General features: G+C 36.6%; 1 protein-coding gene across 22 annotated transcripts in view; it reads right to left on the reverse strand.

Annotated features, from left to right (window-relative positions):
• Positions 1–20,421, reverse strand: part of GABRA2 (gamma-aminobutyric acid type A receptor subunit alpha2) — a 163,626-nt gene that overhangs the window by 74,432 nt on the left and 68,773 nt on the right. For all 22 annotated transcript variants that reach the window (XR_012007073.1, XR_012007072.1, XR_012007071.1 and 19 more), the window contains 4 exons: positions 17,291–17,511; positions 14,854–14,936; positions 10,033–10,176; positions 8,837–8,989 (listed from right to left, as the gene is read on the reverse strand). Coding sequence is in view for 15 of the 22 variants with exons in the window: in XM_072774929.1 (XP_072631030.1) it covers positions 8,837–8,989; positions 10,033–10,176; positions 14,854–14,936; positions 17,291–17,511 (601 nt within the window). In the remaining 7 variants the exon portion in view is untranslated. The remainder of the gene's footprint in view (positions 1–8,836; positions 8,990–10,032; positions 10,177–14,853; positions 14,937–17,290; positions 17,512–20,421) is intronic.

Raw genomic sequence — 20,421 nt, forward strand, 5'->3', positions numbered from 1 at the left:
TAAAAGAAAAAGGGAAAAGAAGGATAAAGTAGTTTGACAACCTAACGAGGCCGTAGAAAATAGGAAAGTATTGGAATCAGAGAGCTGGAAGGTCAAACTCTTTCTTTGTTTCTGACCTGCTGTCTGATAACGAAAGGGTTGCTTATATACCTCCAGGTTCATACCTTCACTGTTCTTGTCTGGAAAAGGGGGACAATTAATTTTCTTAACTGGAGTTTTGTTGCGTTTTGTTTTCAAAATTAAATAATGAGTCAATGTGAAGTGTCTACGAGAGTATACGACCAACAGACGGGGCTCGATAATGTGATTATATAGAACTTTTTTTTCCTCATTATTATGAGATTTCAGGGTAGAAAATAGGATTGGATAGGCTGCTCTAGTGACTTGAAGAGTTATAACTGCATTGAAGTGATATCTGCACATCCTGGACCAAGTCTAAAAATTAAAAAAAAACAAAAACAAAAACAGACAAAACACTAGCACACACTTTCAGTTCTTTCCCGGTGCCCTTGCTCATAGCTCATTCTCCTCAATCCTCATCAATCAAGCTTAACCGGGCCACCTCTATTCCAAAAACAACTTCTAAATCTGCCTCTAGAGCAGAACTAGCAAGGCTCTCTAATTTTTCTGGCCATGGTCTATTAGTGTATTTTGACTCATCACTGGCCTAATCGGCAGTGGCCGACGGAGGGTGGCCCCCAGGTCAGCAGGTGCTGCACGCGCGCGCACGCACACACACACACACACACACACGCCCCTTGGATTCAGAGAACAACCTACAATATCCCAGGTTCTCAGGAAATACTCAGACTTGCTGTTTGTTGAGTATATGAAGTATACAGGAAAGGTATGTTTTCTATGTTTTCTTTGTTTCTATGTTTTCTTTAAGACTTGAGAACCCCTGGGCATGTGCTGTTTCACGGATCCTCTGCGCCCCTTGATGAGGTAGCCAGCACATGTTCAGAAAGGCTATACACTCGCTCAGTCTAGAAGTGCAGACAGGGCCTGAGAGATACTCTCTTTGTTCCTGGTGCCATATATATATATTTATTTTTTTTCAAACATGCAGTAAGCACTCAATAGTGTTAGCTGCTTTATTACTAAAGAAAAAGAGTCTGTGTTCAGATCTAATCTACTTCAGGTCACGATTCTCCTTATTAAATGACAACCATCTCATTATCAGGGAATTTTCTGCCTGACGGAGGACTGTTCCCTCAACATTTCAGTGGAACGTCCTTCTTATGTACCAATTTTACGACCACCTTCAGTATGCGTCTGTGCGTCACATGCCAGGTGCACAGAGCCCATTCTGGGCAGGGCTTTCTGGAACCACAAAAAGAAGCATGTCTTCCACTCACCAATTTCACTGCCAACAAGATGTTTCTGATACTAAAGGACTTGCTGGACATGCTGGTGAAGGAAAGGAATGCTGAATGTTGAGAGAATTGGACAATGATGGAGGACACAGGATAAAAGGGAAGGTCAGAATGCAAGAAGGGAGGAAGAAAATGAGAGAGCGTATTGATAAGGGCGTGACGTAAGCAGATATAGTGATGACTCAAAATGACAATCTTAATAATTAGATATTTAACATCCGGTTTCATAATGTGTACTGTATGTTTAATAAAGAATTTTAACCTTGCCCCTGAGAGAGGTCTGGACTTGGCCCCCAGCTTCTGGGAAGGAATTTCTAGGCTTTGATAGACCTGAGAGGGGGTGCTTAGTGGGCCTGGGGCTTTGGGCCAGCCAACCAGTAACAACTGGCTCTAGGTGCTTCTGTGTGTTTGTTTTCACCAGGCCGCACAAGCTTATCCTCCTAGGCAGCTGGAATCGGACTTCAGCCACAGGACTAGTCAATCATGCCCATGTGACAAAGCCCCAGCAAGGACTCCGGACACCATGGTGCGAGTGAGCCTTCCTGGTGAAACACGCTCTGTACCCACTGTCCCACATCAATGCCAGGAAAGCGACGCTGTCCAGGGCTCTGTGTGAAAAGGATGACGGGAGAGCTGCATCTGGACACCACCCAGGCCCCATGCTTCTTCCCCTGGCTGACTTGAGTCTGGACCTTTTCCATGTAATAAGCCACAACTGTGAGAGTAACAGCTTTCAGTACGTTCTGTACATTCTAGTGAATTCTCAAAACCAAGGGTAGTTTGGGGAACCCCATCATCTTGCAATTAGTATCAGGATGGCTGCAGCCCCCTGCACTGAGCTCCTTCTAAACACAGTTGGCTAGCCAACTGCAATGGGTAATTTCCATTTACTTTTTCTTTCCACGGGTCACTCAGACTTCTTTGGGAAATCCTCCTCTGACTTCCAAATTTAAAGAATCGGGGAACTATCTTTTAGTTCATTTGGTTGTGCTTTTGCCAATCTACCGCTGTCGAACTCAGAAATGTATGTGCTCATCTGCCCACCTATTTATCGATCATCTTCCTAAAATCATTCTGCACTTGCTTTTTGTTTCAACTTATTCTCTATAGCTTTAGAAAGGGCAAAAATAACAGCACTCCTGAAATTTAAATTCTGGAGGGGGAGACAAATTCTGTAAAAATATATATATATATTTTTTTCTGTAACATATTAAAAGATGATACGTGTGATGGAGAAAAAAATTAGAGTAGGCTGGGGCAACAGAAACAGCATTGGGAAGCAGTTGGCAATTTTAAGTTAGACCGTTAGGTTGTCGTCTCTGAGAAAATGAGAGTTTAGAAAAGCCCTAAGGAAATGGAAGGAATGAGCCACACAGGTATCTGGGGTGGGGGTTGGGGGGTGGGGGTAGGGGGATGAGGGGGGAAGAGGTCCAAGCAGACAGAAGAGACAAAACCCCTAAGTGAATGATTGTCATGCTCATAAGGGAGAGGCCAGTGTGCATATCAGGGGAAGGGGAAGAGACGGGAAGGTAGCAGAAGTAGAGCTTGGAGGTGGAGGGAGTTCATGCTGCATTAGGACTTCCTGACCTCTGGGAGTCACTGAGTACACTGGGAGCCAGTGGGTTCAGAGAACAGGGTTGATATGATCTGACTTACATTTTGAAAAGTATCCCTCTGGCCAAGATGTTGGGAACCAAGTCCCACAAGGGTGGAAGCAAGAAACAGTAAAAAGCTTACTGCAGTGTTACAGACTGAATGTTTACAACACTCCCAAATTCATGTTGAAGCCTTAATGCTTAGTGTGGCTGTATTTGGAGATGGAGTCTCTAAGGGAAGTAATTAAAATTAATTGAGGTTGTAAGGATGGGGTCCTGATTTAATAGGGCCGAATAGGGTCAGTGTCCTTATAATAAGACACACCAGAGAGCTCTCTCCCTCCCTTTCTCTCCCTTCCCTCAACCCCATGTACACACACCAGAGAAGTCCAAGGGAGGACATGAGAAGGTAGCCAAAATACAAAATAACACAAATATACTAGTACACTTTTCTTATAGGAAAGCTTATTCATATATTCATAAACATAGTCCTATATTCATAACTTCTCCGTAAATTCGAAAAATGATCTGGATTCAAATGTGGACATAATAATTGGCAAATTCATTATGATTATTTCTCATTTATATAAAGTGCCAATGGACATTAATCAACTGAAAGGACCAGGACCGCAATTTCACAAAATAGGGGAATGTATCTGTTTATAGAAAGACAAAACGAGGCTGGGATACTGGAAATGCAGGGGCCTGGACAGCACAAAACCCAGGTGTAAGGGTAAAAGTCTCCCAGGTGCTTCCTTACACTATCGACAACAGAGGTTCAGTTTACCTCATCACGAAGGGGGGTTTGTTCTGTTTTCATTCAGGGACTTACCCCAAACATCTAGAACAGTGCACATAAATGGATGCTCGACAAGTATTTTATTGATGTGCAATGAATGCACTGGGCATGAACACTCAGAGGAAGTCGAAGGAGGCTTTTATCATTGTGAGATACACAGGCAGTCCCTTTGAAAAAAAATCAAGCTGGCTTCTACAGCCACAGAAACTGAATAGATAAAACCCAATATAATGGAACCAAGTCTCTAATACCAAGGGATGTGCATTGTGATTTCATCTCCTCTGCCTACTGTCTTGTTGTCTCTGCTTTCTTATTCTGTTCACAGCATGAAGCCAGATCTCAAAGGTTGAACAATTTGACATCTTTCTCTTAACTGTAGTAGTTTTTCACGTGGGTGCGTTATCCGTCAAAGAAAGCAGTACAGGCCTGAGAAGGGCAGATGATTGAACGATCTCTCCCTAGCTTGTAAACCACAAATTCAGAGAGAGAAATTTAAAGACAGTAGAGACCTGGCCTCGGTAACTGTTATGTATCAATCAGATGATGGCCGTTCAAAGATGGGGAGATCCTCTGGAGTAGGATGGCTGGGCAGCTTTCAAGCCCCATTCCAGGCAAGACGTAAGATTTTCATTTATCTTTTATTTTTTTACATTCACATGGAATTGCATTTATTACAAACTTTACAGAGAATAACTTGTGGAGATAATACTCAAAATGCTCTTATCACCTACCAGTTTCAAGTTTCAACTACCCAAAAATCAGTTTCAAAATCTGACTTTTGGGTCCTCACCCCTGTAAATTCATATAAAATTTATGCCTTCAAATAGAGCCTGGAATTTTAACTTTACACGTTACTTTTATAACCAATCTTTAAAAACTCGTGTACATTTGTTATAGTCCAACATAGCAGCCCTGACACTAACACATTCTATTCATTCAAAGTCAAATACTGATTCACCTCTTCATCTCTGTTTAAGTGGACTACTATTGGCCTCTTTAAACATATGCATCTATGTGATTTATGCTATGAAATCTCAGTCTTTATTTGCCTCAGTATTTTCTTCACAACCTTTATTAAACAAATACTTCATTATTTTATTGTATCTGACTTGTTACATATTTAAATAAAAATTTAGATCTTTCTGGAAGATCCATTCAACATCAAATATGTAATTTTTTCCTAAAATTTCTCTTCTGTATTATTTGTGCTCTGAAAATCATGCAACCTTCTCGTTTAAACCATCTGAATGGAAATTTTCTCTTATTTTTGGCCTCATCGTTTTTTTGCTGCTGTTGTTGTTTTTGGTTCAAAAATTTGCAATTTTGGAAATAGGTACCTGAAAAGATACCTATGAGTCTAATAATCTTGGGAAGTCCAAATGCTCATTCCTTGCCTTTTTTTTCAACTCATGAGTTTTTGAAATTATTTTACTGAGTTGAAATCCATAAGTACACAATTAACCATTTTAAAGTGCACAATTCAGTGGCATTCATGCATCCACAAGGCTCTGCCAACGCCACCTCTCTCTAGTTTCAAAGTTTCATCACCCTAGAAGAATATCCTGTTATTAAGTAGTAACTCCCCATTTTCCCTGCCTCCATCTACTGGCAATCACGGCACTGTTGTCCATCTCTATGGATTTGCCTGTACTGGATAATTCTTATGAAAGGAATCATACACTGTGACCTTTTGTGTCCACTTCTTTTCACTCAATATCATGTTTTTGAAGTTCACCCACATTGTAGCATCCTAATAGTACTTAATCACTTTTATGGGTGAATAATATCCTATTGTGAGTATAAAGCACATTTTGATTATTTTGATTATCCATTCATCCACGAGAGGAAACCTGGGTTATTTCTACTTTTTGCTATTAGAAATAATGCTGATATAAACATATGTATGCAAGTTTCCACGTGAACATATGTTTTCACTAATCTTGCGTATATACCTCAAGGTGGAATTGGTGGGTCATATGGGAATTCTATGTTTAACTTTTCAAGGAAGTGCCAAAGAGTTGTCCACAGGGGCTGCATCATTTTACATTCCCTGCCAGCAATATAAAAGCATTTCTATTTCTTCACATCCTCACCAACGCTTATTTCTTGCCTTTTGTTTTGTTTTATTATTACCGTGGCCATCCCGGTGTATGTGGAATGTATTTTATTGTTGTTTTTATTTATAGTTATTTAATGTCCAATAATGTTTCATATCACATTACATGCTTGTTTGCCAGCTGTATACTATCTTTGGAGGAAAAAAATGTCTATTAAAGTTCTTTGCCCATTTTTTAAATCTAGCTTTTGGTTTTTTTATCTTTGAAGTTTAAGAATTCTTTATTCAGTCAGGATATTAAATCCTTATCAGAGATACGATTTGCAAATATTTTCTCCCATATGTAAGTTGTCTTTTCACGGTTTTGATAATGTTCCTTGAGGCATAAAAGTTTTCAATTTTAATGAAATCCAATTTATTTATTTTTTTCTTTGTTACTCATGCTTTTGGTGTCAAATCTAAGACTCTATTGCTAGATCTAAGATAGTAAAGATTTGCCATATGTTTTCTTCTAATAGCTTTATGGTTTCAGATTTTATATTATTAAAGTTTTGTATCCATTTGCTTTCACTGCTGTATCTGGAGTGAGGTAGAAGTCCAACTTCATTCCTTTGCATATGGTGGTCATCTATCTAGCTGCTGGTAAGGGCTGAAAATCCCATAGAATGGTCTTAACAATCACCATTGTTGAAAATCAATTCACCATGAACATGTGAGTTTGTTTCTACCTTGCTTTTATTCTACTGACCTATACATCTACCCTTATGACACTACCACACTGTTTTGATTCATGCAGCTTTGTACTGAGTTTTGAAATTGGGAAGTCTGAAGTCACCAACTTTGTTTTTCTTTATCAATATTCTTTTGGCTATTTGAAGCCTCTTGCAATTCCCAATGAATCTGAGGACTGGATTTTTCTATTTCTGCAAAAAAAGGCCACTGGACTTTCGATAGGTATTGAACTGAATCTACAGATCACTTCAGAGATTATTCCCATTTTAATAGTATTGTTTTCTAATCCATGAACATGGGATATCTTTCCCATTTAATTTGTTTTTTAATTAGGTATTTAATCAGGTATTCTTTAATTTCTCTCAGCAAAGTTTGACAGTTTTCCATGGATGGACAAGTCTTTTACCTACTTGGTTAGATTTATTCCCAGGCACTTTATTCTTTTGGAGCCACTGCAAATAGAATTATTTTCTTAATTTCCTTTTGAATTATTCATTGCTAGTGTTGAAAATCAAACTGATCTTTGTGCAATGATAAAAAGAGTAGCTAATGTTATGTAGTACATATTAAATGTCAGGCACTGTTCTAAAAGTTTTACATATTTATACCTTCAGAATACCAAAATGGGTTGCTATAGCCTATAAGATAAAGGTACACTGCATTAGCATGGCTTACAAGGCTCTTCTCATCTAGGCTTCAAACTATAATTCTGTCTAATGTATCTGCAATGACAGTGAAACAGCTCACTGTCACTGAGCACACTATGTGCTTTCATCCCTTGATGTTACTGCACAATCGGAACCTTTTAAGCTAGGATTTTTGCTTCGTCTCATCTGTCTGAGAAACTCCCACTCATCCTTCAAGCCTCAGCCCAATAACTAGAACTGAGGGCACTCATTTAAAATAAAGCATATCAGGGGGGAGTTAGATAGGGGGTTGGGTGAAATAGGTGAAGGGAATTAAGAGTACACTTATCATGACCATGATGAGCACTGAGTAATGATGTATACAGAATTGTTAAATCACTATATTATATTATACACCTGAATTAATATAATGCTGTTATGTTAATCATACTGGAATTAAGGTAAAAAACTTAACTTAAAAGAAAGAGACTGGGCACCTGGGGGGCTCAGTGGTTGAGCATCTGCCTTTGGCTCAGGGTGTGACCCTGGGGTCCTGGGATTGAGTCCTGCATCAGGCTCCCTGCATGGACCCTGCTTCTCCCTCTGCCTGTGTCCCTGGCCTCTCTGTGTGTCTCTGACGAATAAATAAATAAAATCTTTTAAAAAATAAAAAAATAAAAAGATTTAGCTCAAACGTTAAAGATTTAAGCTACTTAAAAAGTTCTCGTTACCTTGTAACAGCTTGTATGTACCTCTTTTACAATGCACTAATCTGTGTTGCTATTATCTTTCTGCCTTTTCTGTTGCCCTCCACTATACTGAATCGCTTGAAAGTAAGGACTGTATTTTATATGTATCTGAGCCCTAGAGCCTGGTGCAATATCCAACTGAGTGGATTCTCAATAAAACTTTCCTAAATGAATGAGGTGGCCACACACAAAAAGGCAGTCTACTTTGCACAAAATATTTCAGCCTAGTTCATTCACCCAAAAAGCAGTCATTCTCCTGCATGGTTTGTTTTATTTTTTTTTGAATATTTTATTTATCTATTTGAGAGAGAGAGAGAGAAACTGAGAGAGTGAGTGAGAGAGAGCATGAATGAGGGAAGGCACAGAGGGAGAAGCAGACCCCTGCCCCCTGCATGGTTTAAATCAAGAGAATTAGCTTTTTTTATCAAACACACTAGTGGTGGTCAGTGAGGGATCTTTTCCCCCTCTTCTCGTTCTCTCTCTAACCGGAAATACAAAGATCATCTTTGTCCCTCTAAAAGCAAAACAAAGCAAAAATAAACATAGAAGGCCTAGAAATATAGCACTGTTATGCTCCAAATCAAAGCCTCTAAGAATATTCTCCTTATCCTGACATGAAGGCAAGTAACGAAAAGCAAAATGAAAAGAAGAGTGAAACACAAAGAAGACCAAATGCATTTTGAGAAGATCTGAGTGGTGTCTACATGTCTTATTAACAGTGTGACCCTGACTCCATATTTTGTCTCCCTGAGGCTCAGCTTCCTCATCTACAAGGTGGAGACAGTCTGCCCTGTCCCACACACCACACATCATTGGTGTGAGTTATCAAGAGAGAGAATGCTTTTGAAAGTATGCTACAAAACATAATGCGCTGCACAAGGACGTGTGTAGCTATTCACTCACCGAACACAGTTCTTGCAGGCACAGATTCTCTGTTAAGCCAGAATGACACTTGGGAGAGAATGACAGTCATGATGCAAGGCAGATATGTCTGAATCACAAAATACCCAATTTTTCTTTTCAAGTGGAAATGAGCTGTCATTACGGTATATTCACCTAGAAGAAAAAATTTAAGAAGCTTAAGGAACTGTAATACTCAATAGTTTGAACATTTTGGAAATAGAACAGAGTTGAGAAAGAACAGTCCCTGATTTTTAAAAAAAAAAAAAAAAGAATTTATCACATATACAACATGAAAAATATAAACCTTTAAATGCCTCTTTAACATAGCAAGAATATTTAAAAGAGACTTTTAATATTACCGAGAAACTTGCACTACATGTCCAAGGTACGACATCTGTTTTTCTCTCCAGGTCATGCTCCCTGACCGAGGAGATACAGGATTCACAAAGGCTCTCTGGCCATAAATTATCTTACTTGCTCAGGTCTCACATCCCCACTGGAACCAACTTTAAGCCTCTGCTTTGATTGTTCTAACTCTCTGGCTTTTTAAAGCTTCCATGTCTGGCTGCATCTCTAAGACGGATCCAGTCTTTGGGCCCAAATTTTCCACTGTTGACCCTGTCACCAATTCTGAATCTCTCAGTGTTGTATGTCTACTCTCATCCGCTGCTGTCATTTCCATCTAATCCTGAGAACTACCCTCCCTTCTGCTCTCTGGGGTTATATCTGCCGGAGGTAAAGTCATCAGTTCAACACGGCTGCTTTTTCTTAGATGAGTGTGGCCCTTAGAAAGGGCATCAGCTTTCCCACACAGGCCAGTAGTAATGATCCATAAATCAAGAGTTGAATAGTCACAAGTTATCCAGAATAGAAGGAAAAGATTTCAAAAACTAGGAAAATTGTGATATTGGTTGAAGGTAAAATTGGCTTGTCTAAAAAGACATGCACTTTTTGAATTTTTATTTTAGACCAGCATTTCTCAAACTTTATGCACATCTCCTTGGAATCTTGTTAAAATGCAGATCTGGATTTCATGAAGGGTCAGGTCTGAGACTGTAAATATCTAAAAAGCTCCTACAATCTATGCTACTAGTTCTTGGGCTCCAAGACCAAAACTTTTTAAGTAAACTAATATATTTCAGTGACTCTGACCCATCAATTTTCTTAGAAACTATTTTTTTTGTCATTTTACTAACCTGTACTGGATTTAATTGTTTCCTTCCCAATTGATTGGCCCAGCAGATCATACTGATTTAACCTAGAGCCATCAGGAGCAACTTGTACTGAATCAGATGCATTGTAAGTCCAAATATAAGTGACCTCTGAGGTTGTATATGCATCTGTAGGAAATTAGAAAAAAAAATTAAGCACTTAGTAAGAACTACCAATAAAGTACAACATCAAAGGTTATATATTACATAGAATCACTATTATAAAAATTGATATATACAGATCATATTTTGTAAAGTAAAAAAAAATCTTTGAAATTTACAATTTTCAATATTTACAGTGTGAAGCAGACCAAGAGAGAAAAATCATGATCATAGAGTATTTTCATTGTAACCACTTTGAGAAATGAACAGCAAATTCCTCCTCAGAGCCTGCAAAAACCACTGCACCCTGTGATGGTTAAAATATCCTCCATAGTCCCAAAGTCATAGATGAAGACACTGGAATAACCTTACCTTGATCCAGGTTATAAATGGCTAAAGCCCATTTAAATGGTTTACTTGGGAATAGCAATCACTCATGAAGTATTTATAATTCAAAATGATACCACTCTCTGGACATAAAAGTTACATTATCATATGAGAATACTGACAAAATGCATTGTATTTATTTTAAGTACCATCTTTGTATTTAGTTCTGTAGGTTTTTCTTCAAAGCCTTCACCGAGTAACATGTAAAAATAGTGCTATGGTTTCATCAAGATATAAATAGTCCTTAAAACATGTTCATTTTGAAATTAATGCACACAGGCCTCGCTGGACTATACTTTCACAGCACCCCAGCTATGGATTGTCAGGAGACAACACTCAAACAGATATAACCTTCTGATTTGTTTGGTCAAAGATGAACAACTTAGCAGAATTTAGATGATTCTAGCACTGGAGGGCAGGAAGCATATCTTGTCTTAGCCATTCTCTGGCCCTGGCACCTCCTTCATGCCCATGTGTCCCAGTGGGAGACAGCTGACCTCTCCATGCAGAAGTCTCTCCACAGTTGAATTAACAGTCAATTCTTGCTATACTACTGACTTTTTGAAGAACTTCTATGTACTTTTGCTCATGGGAATGTTTGTAAGTACTAGGTACTCTTGGTTCTTGAGCAAATTCAGCATCACAGCTACATTCTCAATTGAAAGAGACAAAGGACTAGCTGTTTCCAGCAAGATCTCTGCCCTTAGATCTCTGGGACTCTGGAAAAGTTCATTTACCTGCCATCTACAAGTTTTCCAGGTTGATAACATTGTTCTGGGATGGCCCTGCTCCATACCTTGAGCCAAGGTCTACGATCACAGACCAATTCACATTTAAGCATCAGTCACAATAAAGTGAATGTTTATGAGTTTGTGTCTTACTTGTTGTGTGGTCTTTTAATGACATACTACAATGTTGTCAGGGTTCTGCATGTTGCTACTCAATGTTGTATCAGTGAAATACTGTTTTCATCGTACACATATTCACCTATATCCATAATTAAATTATATTCTGTAGAACAATTTTTGAAATAGGACTCTAAAAACAAAATTATGTGTATGTGCGTATCCTTATATGTGTGTACATATATTTTTTAATAGCAGATATATTCCTATATTTGCATATGGATGAATTCTAGTTACTCCAAAGTCTAAATTTGTATTAATTCCAATTAGTTGATCATTGATGATTCTGCTGCTAGGATTAAATAAGCAACATTAGTAATGTGGATAACTAGCAATCCATTTGCAGATCATTAAGTGGCTTGTTTTTTTCTCCCTATAAATGCACATCAGTAGTTGTGAATATTAATAAATTATGAACCTTTTAAGTATAATGATTCCACTTCTGAATTTTGATGTTTACTTTTAAACATAAATAAGAGAAAATGGAATCCCACAAATGCAGTGACATTTCCAAGAAACTAGTGAGATACTGAGGAGTAGGGATTTGTTCATGTCTACACTCCTTGCACCTAGTACAGAGCCTGTCACCCAGAAAAAGTTCTCGGTTCATTCCTGCTAGATTAATCAATAAACCCATACTATTTTAATTATGTTATTTACTTTTGTTATTTACTTTCATGGAAATCTGCATAATAGCCCAAGAATATGTTAAAGAAGATGACTGATACTCCCAGTGTCTCCTATGAAAAAGCAATTATAGCATTTCATTAGTTAGACAGGAATATGTTTTTTAGATTTTGAGTCTGGTGAGAGAAGATAGAGCAGAAAGTCGTATAATGCAGCTTAGAGGCACTCCCAGTCCACCAACACACATATAAGCCAGGAGACCACTGCAGTGTTTTTCAGTAAAGTATAAAAGCAGAGAAAGATAGTATGTTGTACAAATCTCACTATAAATTCCATCCCTAAGTTAGATTTTCATTAAATAATTCCACTTAATTCTGTTACATAATCCATTTTCAAGTCCTAATCTGCATTGAACATCAAATGCATACTGACTGATTCTTAATATTTGCCAACCAGAAAAAAAAATCCCCAAATCATTTCTAATTATTAATTTTATCCCCGAAGATGATTTATAATTTTTTTTGACTAATGCACAGAATACAGCCAGACTCCCATTTAGGAACTTTTAAGTCATGTTAAACAGCAAGAGGCTATATAAAGATGTGAGGCAACAGAAATAAAGCAAAATAAACATGAATTCAAAATTATAAACATACAAAAAGATGCTCCTTTAAGAACAAAGATAAATTTCCAGAAATTCTATCATTATAGGGAGCGTTTAAGCAAGAGAGAAATAAATGACTAGAAGAAAAAGCCATGGTTGCTTCTGTCAAAATCTGTTGTGCTAACATTATAAAGTTTGGATTAGCTTGTTAATTAATCTATTACACCATGCTTAATGCACACCTCTCCTTTTTTTTTTTTTTTTTTTTTTTTTTGAGAGACAGAGAGAAAGAGAGAGAGAGAGAATGGGTGTGAACGGGGAGGTGGGGCAGAGGGGGAGAGAGGGATTCTCAGGCAGGCTCCAAGCTCTGAGCGCAGAACCTGAGGCAGGGCTCAATCTCAAAACCCTGAGAACATGACCTGAGCCAAATCAAGAATCAGATGTTTAACCTTCTGTGCCACTCAGGTGCCCCCTAAAGTCCATTTTTTTTAACACTTAGTTATCAACCACCTACTCTTGGCAAGGATAAGTAAAAGAATATACAAAACAAATTGTTTAGTCAATGTGTCAGAAAATAAACATGAAGAAAATGAAACAAAAAGCAATTACTAAAAGAATTCCTAACAATAAACTCTGTGTGTTGTCTATATTGCTTCTAGATACAGAAAGTCATGCATGTATTTCACTACTTTGTGGCTACACGACAAGGGATTTTAAAATTTTATTTAAACTATTTTCAGGCATATTTATTTAATATTCAGAATTGAGACATCACATCATTTATATTTGGTGCCTTAATGGCAATAACTTGTCCACTGAAAAATTCCTTTCCTTCTTATACCAATACCGCATTTCGAATAAATCCTTTCCTTTGGTTAGCAAGGCTTTTCAATTTTCTCTTTAATGCCATTTATGTAATGCAAATGAGTTTTTCTCTGCTGCATCTGCTGTAGTTTTTTTCCGCATCATGTTTACGTTGTATAACATGATTGACTATCTTAAATAATTTTGGAAAAAATGCCAGTATTGAAGTGATGGTTTCCATGACAATAAAAGAAGGCTTTGTAGTTAAACAAAGAAGAGATTCGCAAAGAAAATTGAGAGCTGACACCTTTTGTAAGAATGAACAGAACAAACAAGATTGAACTTCTCATTCCATGAAACTATGGTCATCAAAATAATTAGAGGAGTTTGCATTCATCTTAGCCATCATTCTCTTCTCTTTTCTTTCACTTGATAGTCTGTGGGGTGAAGGCATCTATTCAATCATACATATTTTTAACCAGGTAAGGGAACTGCATTTTTGTTCAAGTGAATGAAAAGTCAAAAGGTGCCCTGCATGGATAAAGATGGGGATACCAGAAAGAGCAAGGTTTCTGAAAAGGTCAGGTGATGGGACATGCTAACACAAGAGAGAAGCTGCTTTAGAACTGTGTCTGTGGATTTATCGTGAACTTGCCCTAAATGTGGGCCTAGGGAGATGATTTGACCTTCCCTCTTTTCAATTATTCCAGGAGAATGAATGTTTCTGCTTGACATACAAGATATAACCTCAGTGACCTAGAGAATGGCCAAATGCACAGAGCCTTTTCTAAAATATTTTATGTAAGCACAAGGTGCCTAAACATAGCAATCCCGTTACATCATCTCCTTCAAGTTTATTTTAGGAAATTTTTAAAAATCCTTTCCATTAGTTGGAAAATAGGAAGATAATAATAGCACAGATCTGGCTTCTGTGCCTGCCACTTGCAACAGGCTGATTACTACCTTAATAAACAATAGAATCTATCCTTTACAGTTCATTCTTAGTTACAAAAAAAAAATGTATTTTGCATTTTTAAGGAGCTAGTGCTTGGAAAAGAAGGTAAATGACACGGTCTTGACCTTCATTAGGAGCTCTTGGACTACCTTTATCCATGTATAGAAACACACGATGTTCTTTACTAGCAGTAAAGCAAGTGAGATTTTAAACACTGTGATTAAAATACAATGATATTTGAGAGTACAACTGGGCTAGCCAATTAGTTCCTTGAGTAAAACCAGCAAGTCTTTTACTTCTATGTCTTTTTGGGCAAATATTAAGCATTCCACAGTATGAGAAGCAACTGTACAGGGAAGCAATGCTGCTGCCTACCCTTGATTTGACAGACCCAGAATACGTATCTTCATCCCCATACTTACAGCTGCCAAATTTCAGAGGACATGAATGAGCATCCATAGGAAAATCCTCCAAATGCATTGGACATTCAGCTTGAACCGTAAGCCTAAAAGCAAAAATTTCACTCTTTGTTTAAGTAAATTGACAAGTCAAGACTCCTTGCTGTTCTCAACAGCATCCAGGATGAGGTACGATCTTCATTATAGCATTGTATTAGGCTAATGCACATTTAAATGTTCTCTTTCAGGTTTAGGTGATCCTTCGGAAGACATTAGCATATGCAAAATATGAACTCAAGTAGCAATATTTATTTACACATATACTTAACCATTTGGAACTCTGTGGTTTGTTAAGTAGTAAAGAAGTTATATACGCATTTTTGAAGGGCTATTTTCACATTAACATTCACTATTAACATTTGAAATCCTAGAGAAAGAAAAGAAAAAATCTCTATTACGAAAAGAATGTTATTTTCCTCCCTCACGTCATCAGCAATCATACAGCAAAACTGATATAAGAATTCAATACTAGCTCACAGGACTCCCTCCAAAAATATGTAAACTATGAAGGAGTATCACATGCTATATACAGGTACATGGATTTAAATATACAAGTAGATATAGATAATATATAGATGTGGCTCTTAGAGATATCTTGTTCAAACTAGACTATTGCCTAAAATATGGGCACGAGTTATGTATTGTCCAATAATTTTTTTTCTGTATCTACATGATCACATTAAAGAGTAATCACAGCAAACTTGTTATAAAGACAGTCATCAATTACTCCATTTCATACACAAGTAAAATGGATAGAAAAGGTATTAAACTGAACTTCTAGAAGACTCTTATGATGAACAAAACAAATGTGGCCAACAATTTAATTATAACTTATGTACTTCTAAGAGAGTATTTAAGTAGAACTCCATGAAATATTTTCCAAAACTCTGTGTGTTCTCTGCCAACATTTTGTTTAAAGCCAAAATTTCCAATCATTGTCATAATCCACAGGAATGTTCAGAGTGTAAAACCAACAGAGACACTGCATCTGTATTTTAAGATTCAGAGAGAGCTAGCACTTCCATTTTAGGCAATGGTCATTTAGTAATGAGTCCTTAAGAGTTTTTTCTTTAAAGATCAGGATTGTATTTTTGCCCCTTGTTAAATAATTTACACAACTGAAACCCACTACCTAACATTTCATATGAAATAATAACACGCCACATGTCCAGAATACATGTCTAATCTATATTTAATGTTGATAAAGTTACTCATGCTTTAAAGCCTTTATTGAACATTTAAATTTTAGATTTAATCACTCTATTAGATTTGTGATTGTTTTCTTTCTTATATAAGTAACTTATTTTAAAAGATTAATTCATGAGAAGAGTTAAAATGGAATAGTTGCTATACTACATAAATATATATATAAACATACAGTCACCGATTGTATATTTCTTTAATTTTTTTAAGATTCTGTTTATTTATTTATTTGAGAGAGAGACAGAGCATGAGCAGGGGGAGGGACAGATGGAGAGGGAGACAAGCAGACTCACTGCTGAGCTGGGAGCCTGATGTGGGGCTCGATCCCAGGACCCTGCGATCTTGACCTGGGCCAAAGTCAGACCCATAACCAACTGAACTACCTAGTTACCCCTATTTAGATAAATTTTTAATGGTTGAATCAAATGAAATTTATGCTACATGATACTATTTCACTTACAAAATGGCAATTTGTATTGTTCAATCTAATATATATGCTTATAGTACATAAGCCTTATTAAATAAAAACTACCTTTTAAAATAAAGTGAGTTTTTTTTCCTTTAGATTGACTTTATTAGAAGGATCAAATATTAAGTAATAGCTTGCTTAAAAATCACTTGGAATTTTGATGGCATATCTGATTAAATATTAAAAATAAAAGTATGTGATGGTATAAAGGACATTTTAAATCATGATGTTCAAGCTGTACTTAATTAAAATGTAATGTAAAAAAAGAAAATAGGCAATAATCATCAGTTCTTAATAGTTAAGGCAATGCTTAGTTTTTAACACTTAAGATGAGAATCAATCTCATAAACACTAACTTACTTAGTTTTTTTAGAGAGAAAACGCATGTGAATGTGTGCGAGGTGGGGAGGGTGGAGGCGGCTAGAGAGAGAATCTTAGGCAGGCTCCATGCCCAGCACAAAGCCCAACATGGGGCTGGATCTCACTCACAGCCCTAAGATCATGACCTGAGCAGAAATCAAGAGTCAGATGCCTGACCGACTGAGTCACTCTCACACTCCTATTTTATCTTATTTTAATATCCAGGGATTTACAAAGCACACTGTGGTTACCTCAATAATCTGCTATAAAAATGTTTATTGTTCTACTACTTGACAACTAGGTTGGCTGGTTGTTTAATACATGGGTTTCTCAATATTTAAATGCAACATCTCAAGCCTAAAAACATACCTCATTGTGTACAGCAGAGTCCCATCATCCTGGATTCGAAGAAGCTTGTTTGGCATTGTCATATTATGAGCCACTGATTTTTTCCCATTGTGAAAGAAGGTATCAGGGGTCCAGATTTTGCTAGCCATTAAATTGTTAAGTCGAAGAATGTTCATAGGACCTTTAAATTTTAACCGTTCATCTTTCCATTTTTGCCGAAAAAAAACATCAATTGTATATTCCTGAAATATAAAATAGAATTCTTTGGAAAATAATAAATGTTTTCAGATACAAGGTCACTATAAAATTCCAACTAAAATAATAATATAGTTTAACAAAAAGAGACTACTATGCTGAGAGAAGCAGATTCTGAAAGATGATTTCTTTACCAATAAACGTTGCCACTTACAATGAGATAACCACGTGTGTTTACACAACTGGCTACATATTCAGAAAAGAAAAAATAAATATATTTTATTCTGGCCTCTTTTAATTAAACAAGGTCTTAAGCTGCTTTACTGCATCCTATGACTTACAAGTGTGGGAGAGGAGCATGCTTGGAGCAGGGTTTCAGATGGTGTTCTAAGTAGTTTATCTCAAAAAAGCGTAAGCAGGCAGCCTTCTCAGTAACCCATTCCCCCACCCCCCAGCAATAAAAAAGAAGGAAAAAAAGAAACAACTGTCAAATCTGTATGAGTCATCATCTGCTGATGCCAAAGGAACTATAAAATATCATATTTCTTTTTTCTAAAAAAATGGTGAGATACTATGTTGCTAGCAAGAACAGGCGATGACAATTTCAATAAAGCTTATTTTATAAAATTAGTTGTAATAAAAATACTTTGACAAGTTATTGTAATACTTAAAATACAAATATTTTTCAAATAAACACAGGTTAAAATGTACTCTTGAATATTCGTACAGATGAGCTAGCAATCGATTCCTATTTTATTACTGTCCAACACTTTAAGGTAGCTTCACTTTCTCACCCTCTCTTTCTCATTTCCCTGCTCCCTGCCTTCCTCCTCTCACTCTGTCTTCCTTAGAAGAGAATGTATAGAATTCAGACTACAGGAACAATTCATAATTGTGATTAATACTGACAACATATTAGATATTAACATTTTTGTCAATGTGTGTTTGTGCAAACACACAATAGATAACCAAAATATTCAATTACACACCTGAGAATGGTAATTCAGCAACTGTCCTTTGAGCCTAAAGCCACAGTCCTCACATTTGAAATAAGCACCTTAGCAACTGGGAATTTCATTTAACTAAAATTATGCATATAAAAAAGGACACATTAAAAAGGCCATATGCTTATGAAAATATAAAATTATTTGTACACATTTCAATCAAGTAAATGATTCCCAGTGATTTCTCGAAAACTGAATGGATGAAAAGAATAAGTACCAGCAATAGGTCATGACATATCAACCGGAAATGAGCAATGGCTTTGGGCTGCGTCTCCCTGATCTTTAGAAGAAAATTTCATGATTGAATTGAAACCCACTCTCAGTGGTTTAGTCCTTTTTAAAAATGTTTAATTCCATATAGATATAGTTTTTTTTTAAACATCTAGATTAAGAGATGAGTCTTCACTATTTAAGTTTTTATTCAAGTGTTTCTTTTCAGCTATGGCTTCCTCAAATCTAAGCCTAATGTGAATACATAGGACATTTATTTGTCCAGGAAAATTGAATGCATTTTACAACTTCTTATAAAACCTAAATTCAAATTTTCCATTTCTGTAAAATTATGATAGGTTTTATCTGTTTCAGAAGCTGTCACTAGGGCAATCATTTCCTGCAGATTACATAGGAGATATGCAAGGTTTATAAACAGCAGGTTTCAGATGAATTCTTCTTTAAGAAGTGGTTTCAGCAACACTGTGTGTTTCTGAGCCTTCACGGTGTCCCAAGTGTCAACCTATCCAGAGTGATCTGTCCCTTTTTCTCCCCCATCCCACTCCAATCAGGCACTCATGTTATGTTGTAGGCAATTTTAACAATCCCCGCTTCTTTCCATTTCTCACCGAAAGCAAGTTTCCTACCTGCCTGAATCAGAAATTGCTCACAATCATACTCCCAGTCCCTGGAACACCCAGAAAAAACAGTCAGCTGTTTATGTATCTTTATTACTCACAGAGCTTCCTATTCCTACAAGATCCCATGCTGCAATTGATGGTCGTTCCTCTCTCTCCTGACAAGCTTGTAAATCTTCACAAAAGGCACCATAGCTTTCATTTGTGTATTACCTTAGTTTGTCTTCAGATGTATACAAGAGTATAAAGAATATCATTACATCTCGAAGCCATTACCAGCAGAAATGCCAACACAAATATCACTGAAGTCTTCTCTCACACTGATTCCTCCTCAATCATATTCCCCTACTCTCTGAGAAAATATTTATCTCGGATTTGGTGTTTATCATTCCCAAACATGTGCTTAAATATTCACTTCATAAATATGTGTGTTTCTATATCACATTTTCAACATTCATGTAAATGGCATCAGAGAGCATGTATACTTTCCTGACATTGATTCTTTAAGTTACATGATTGAAATTCATTAATGGCAATATATCTAGTACTTTGATTCATTTTCATTGCTACATAGCATTATCATTTAAGAGTATTTCATAATATTCCTCCTTTTTCTATGTTCTTAATTTTTTTTCCTATTTCCAATCTGTCACTATTGCAAGAAATACTGCTGAGAACATTATTATATTATGCTTTTAGGACAAAGGCCCAAGAATTACTCTAAACCAGAAGTCGGTAAACTTTCTTCATAAAGGGCCAATCAGTAAACACTGTAGGCTTTACATGCAAATGATATCACAACCACCCAACTTTGATGTTATAACTTTGTTGTTGTTATTATTATTATTATTATTTGTCAAATATCAACAATACATAAATGAGTCACTGTGGCTATATTCCATTAAGTCTTTATTTATAAAAATAGATAACTGACAGGATTTGGCCCGTGGACCACGGTAGGCCCACCACTTCTCCAGAGTAAATCTACAAGTGGTATTACCAGAACATACTGTATATGCATGCTCAACATATTTTCAAATTGAAATCCTAGAGTTCTGTACACATAAAGTCTCTTGTTTCTCTACAACTCGATATAAATACAATA

This window comes from Canis lupus, chromosome 14 (genome assembly GCF_048164855.1).
Source record: "Canis lupus baileyi chromosome 14, mCanLup2.hap1, whole genome shotgun sequence".
NCBI lineage: Eukaryota > Metazoa > Chordata > Mammalia > Carnivora > Canidae > Canis > Canis lupus.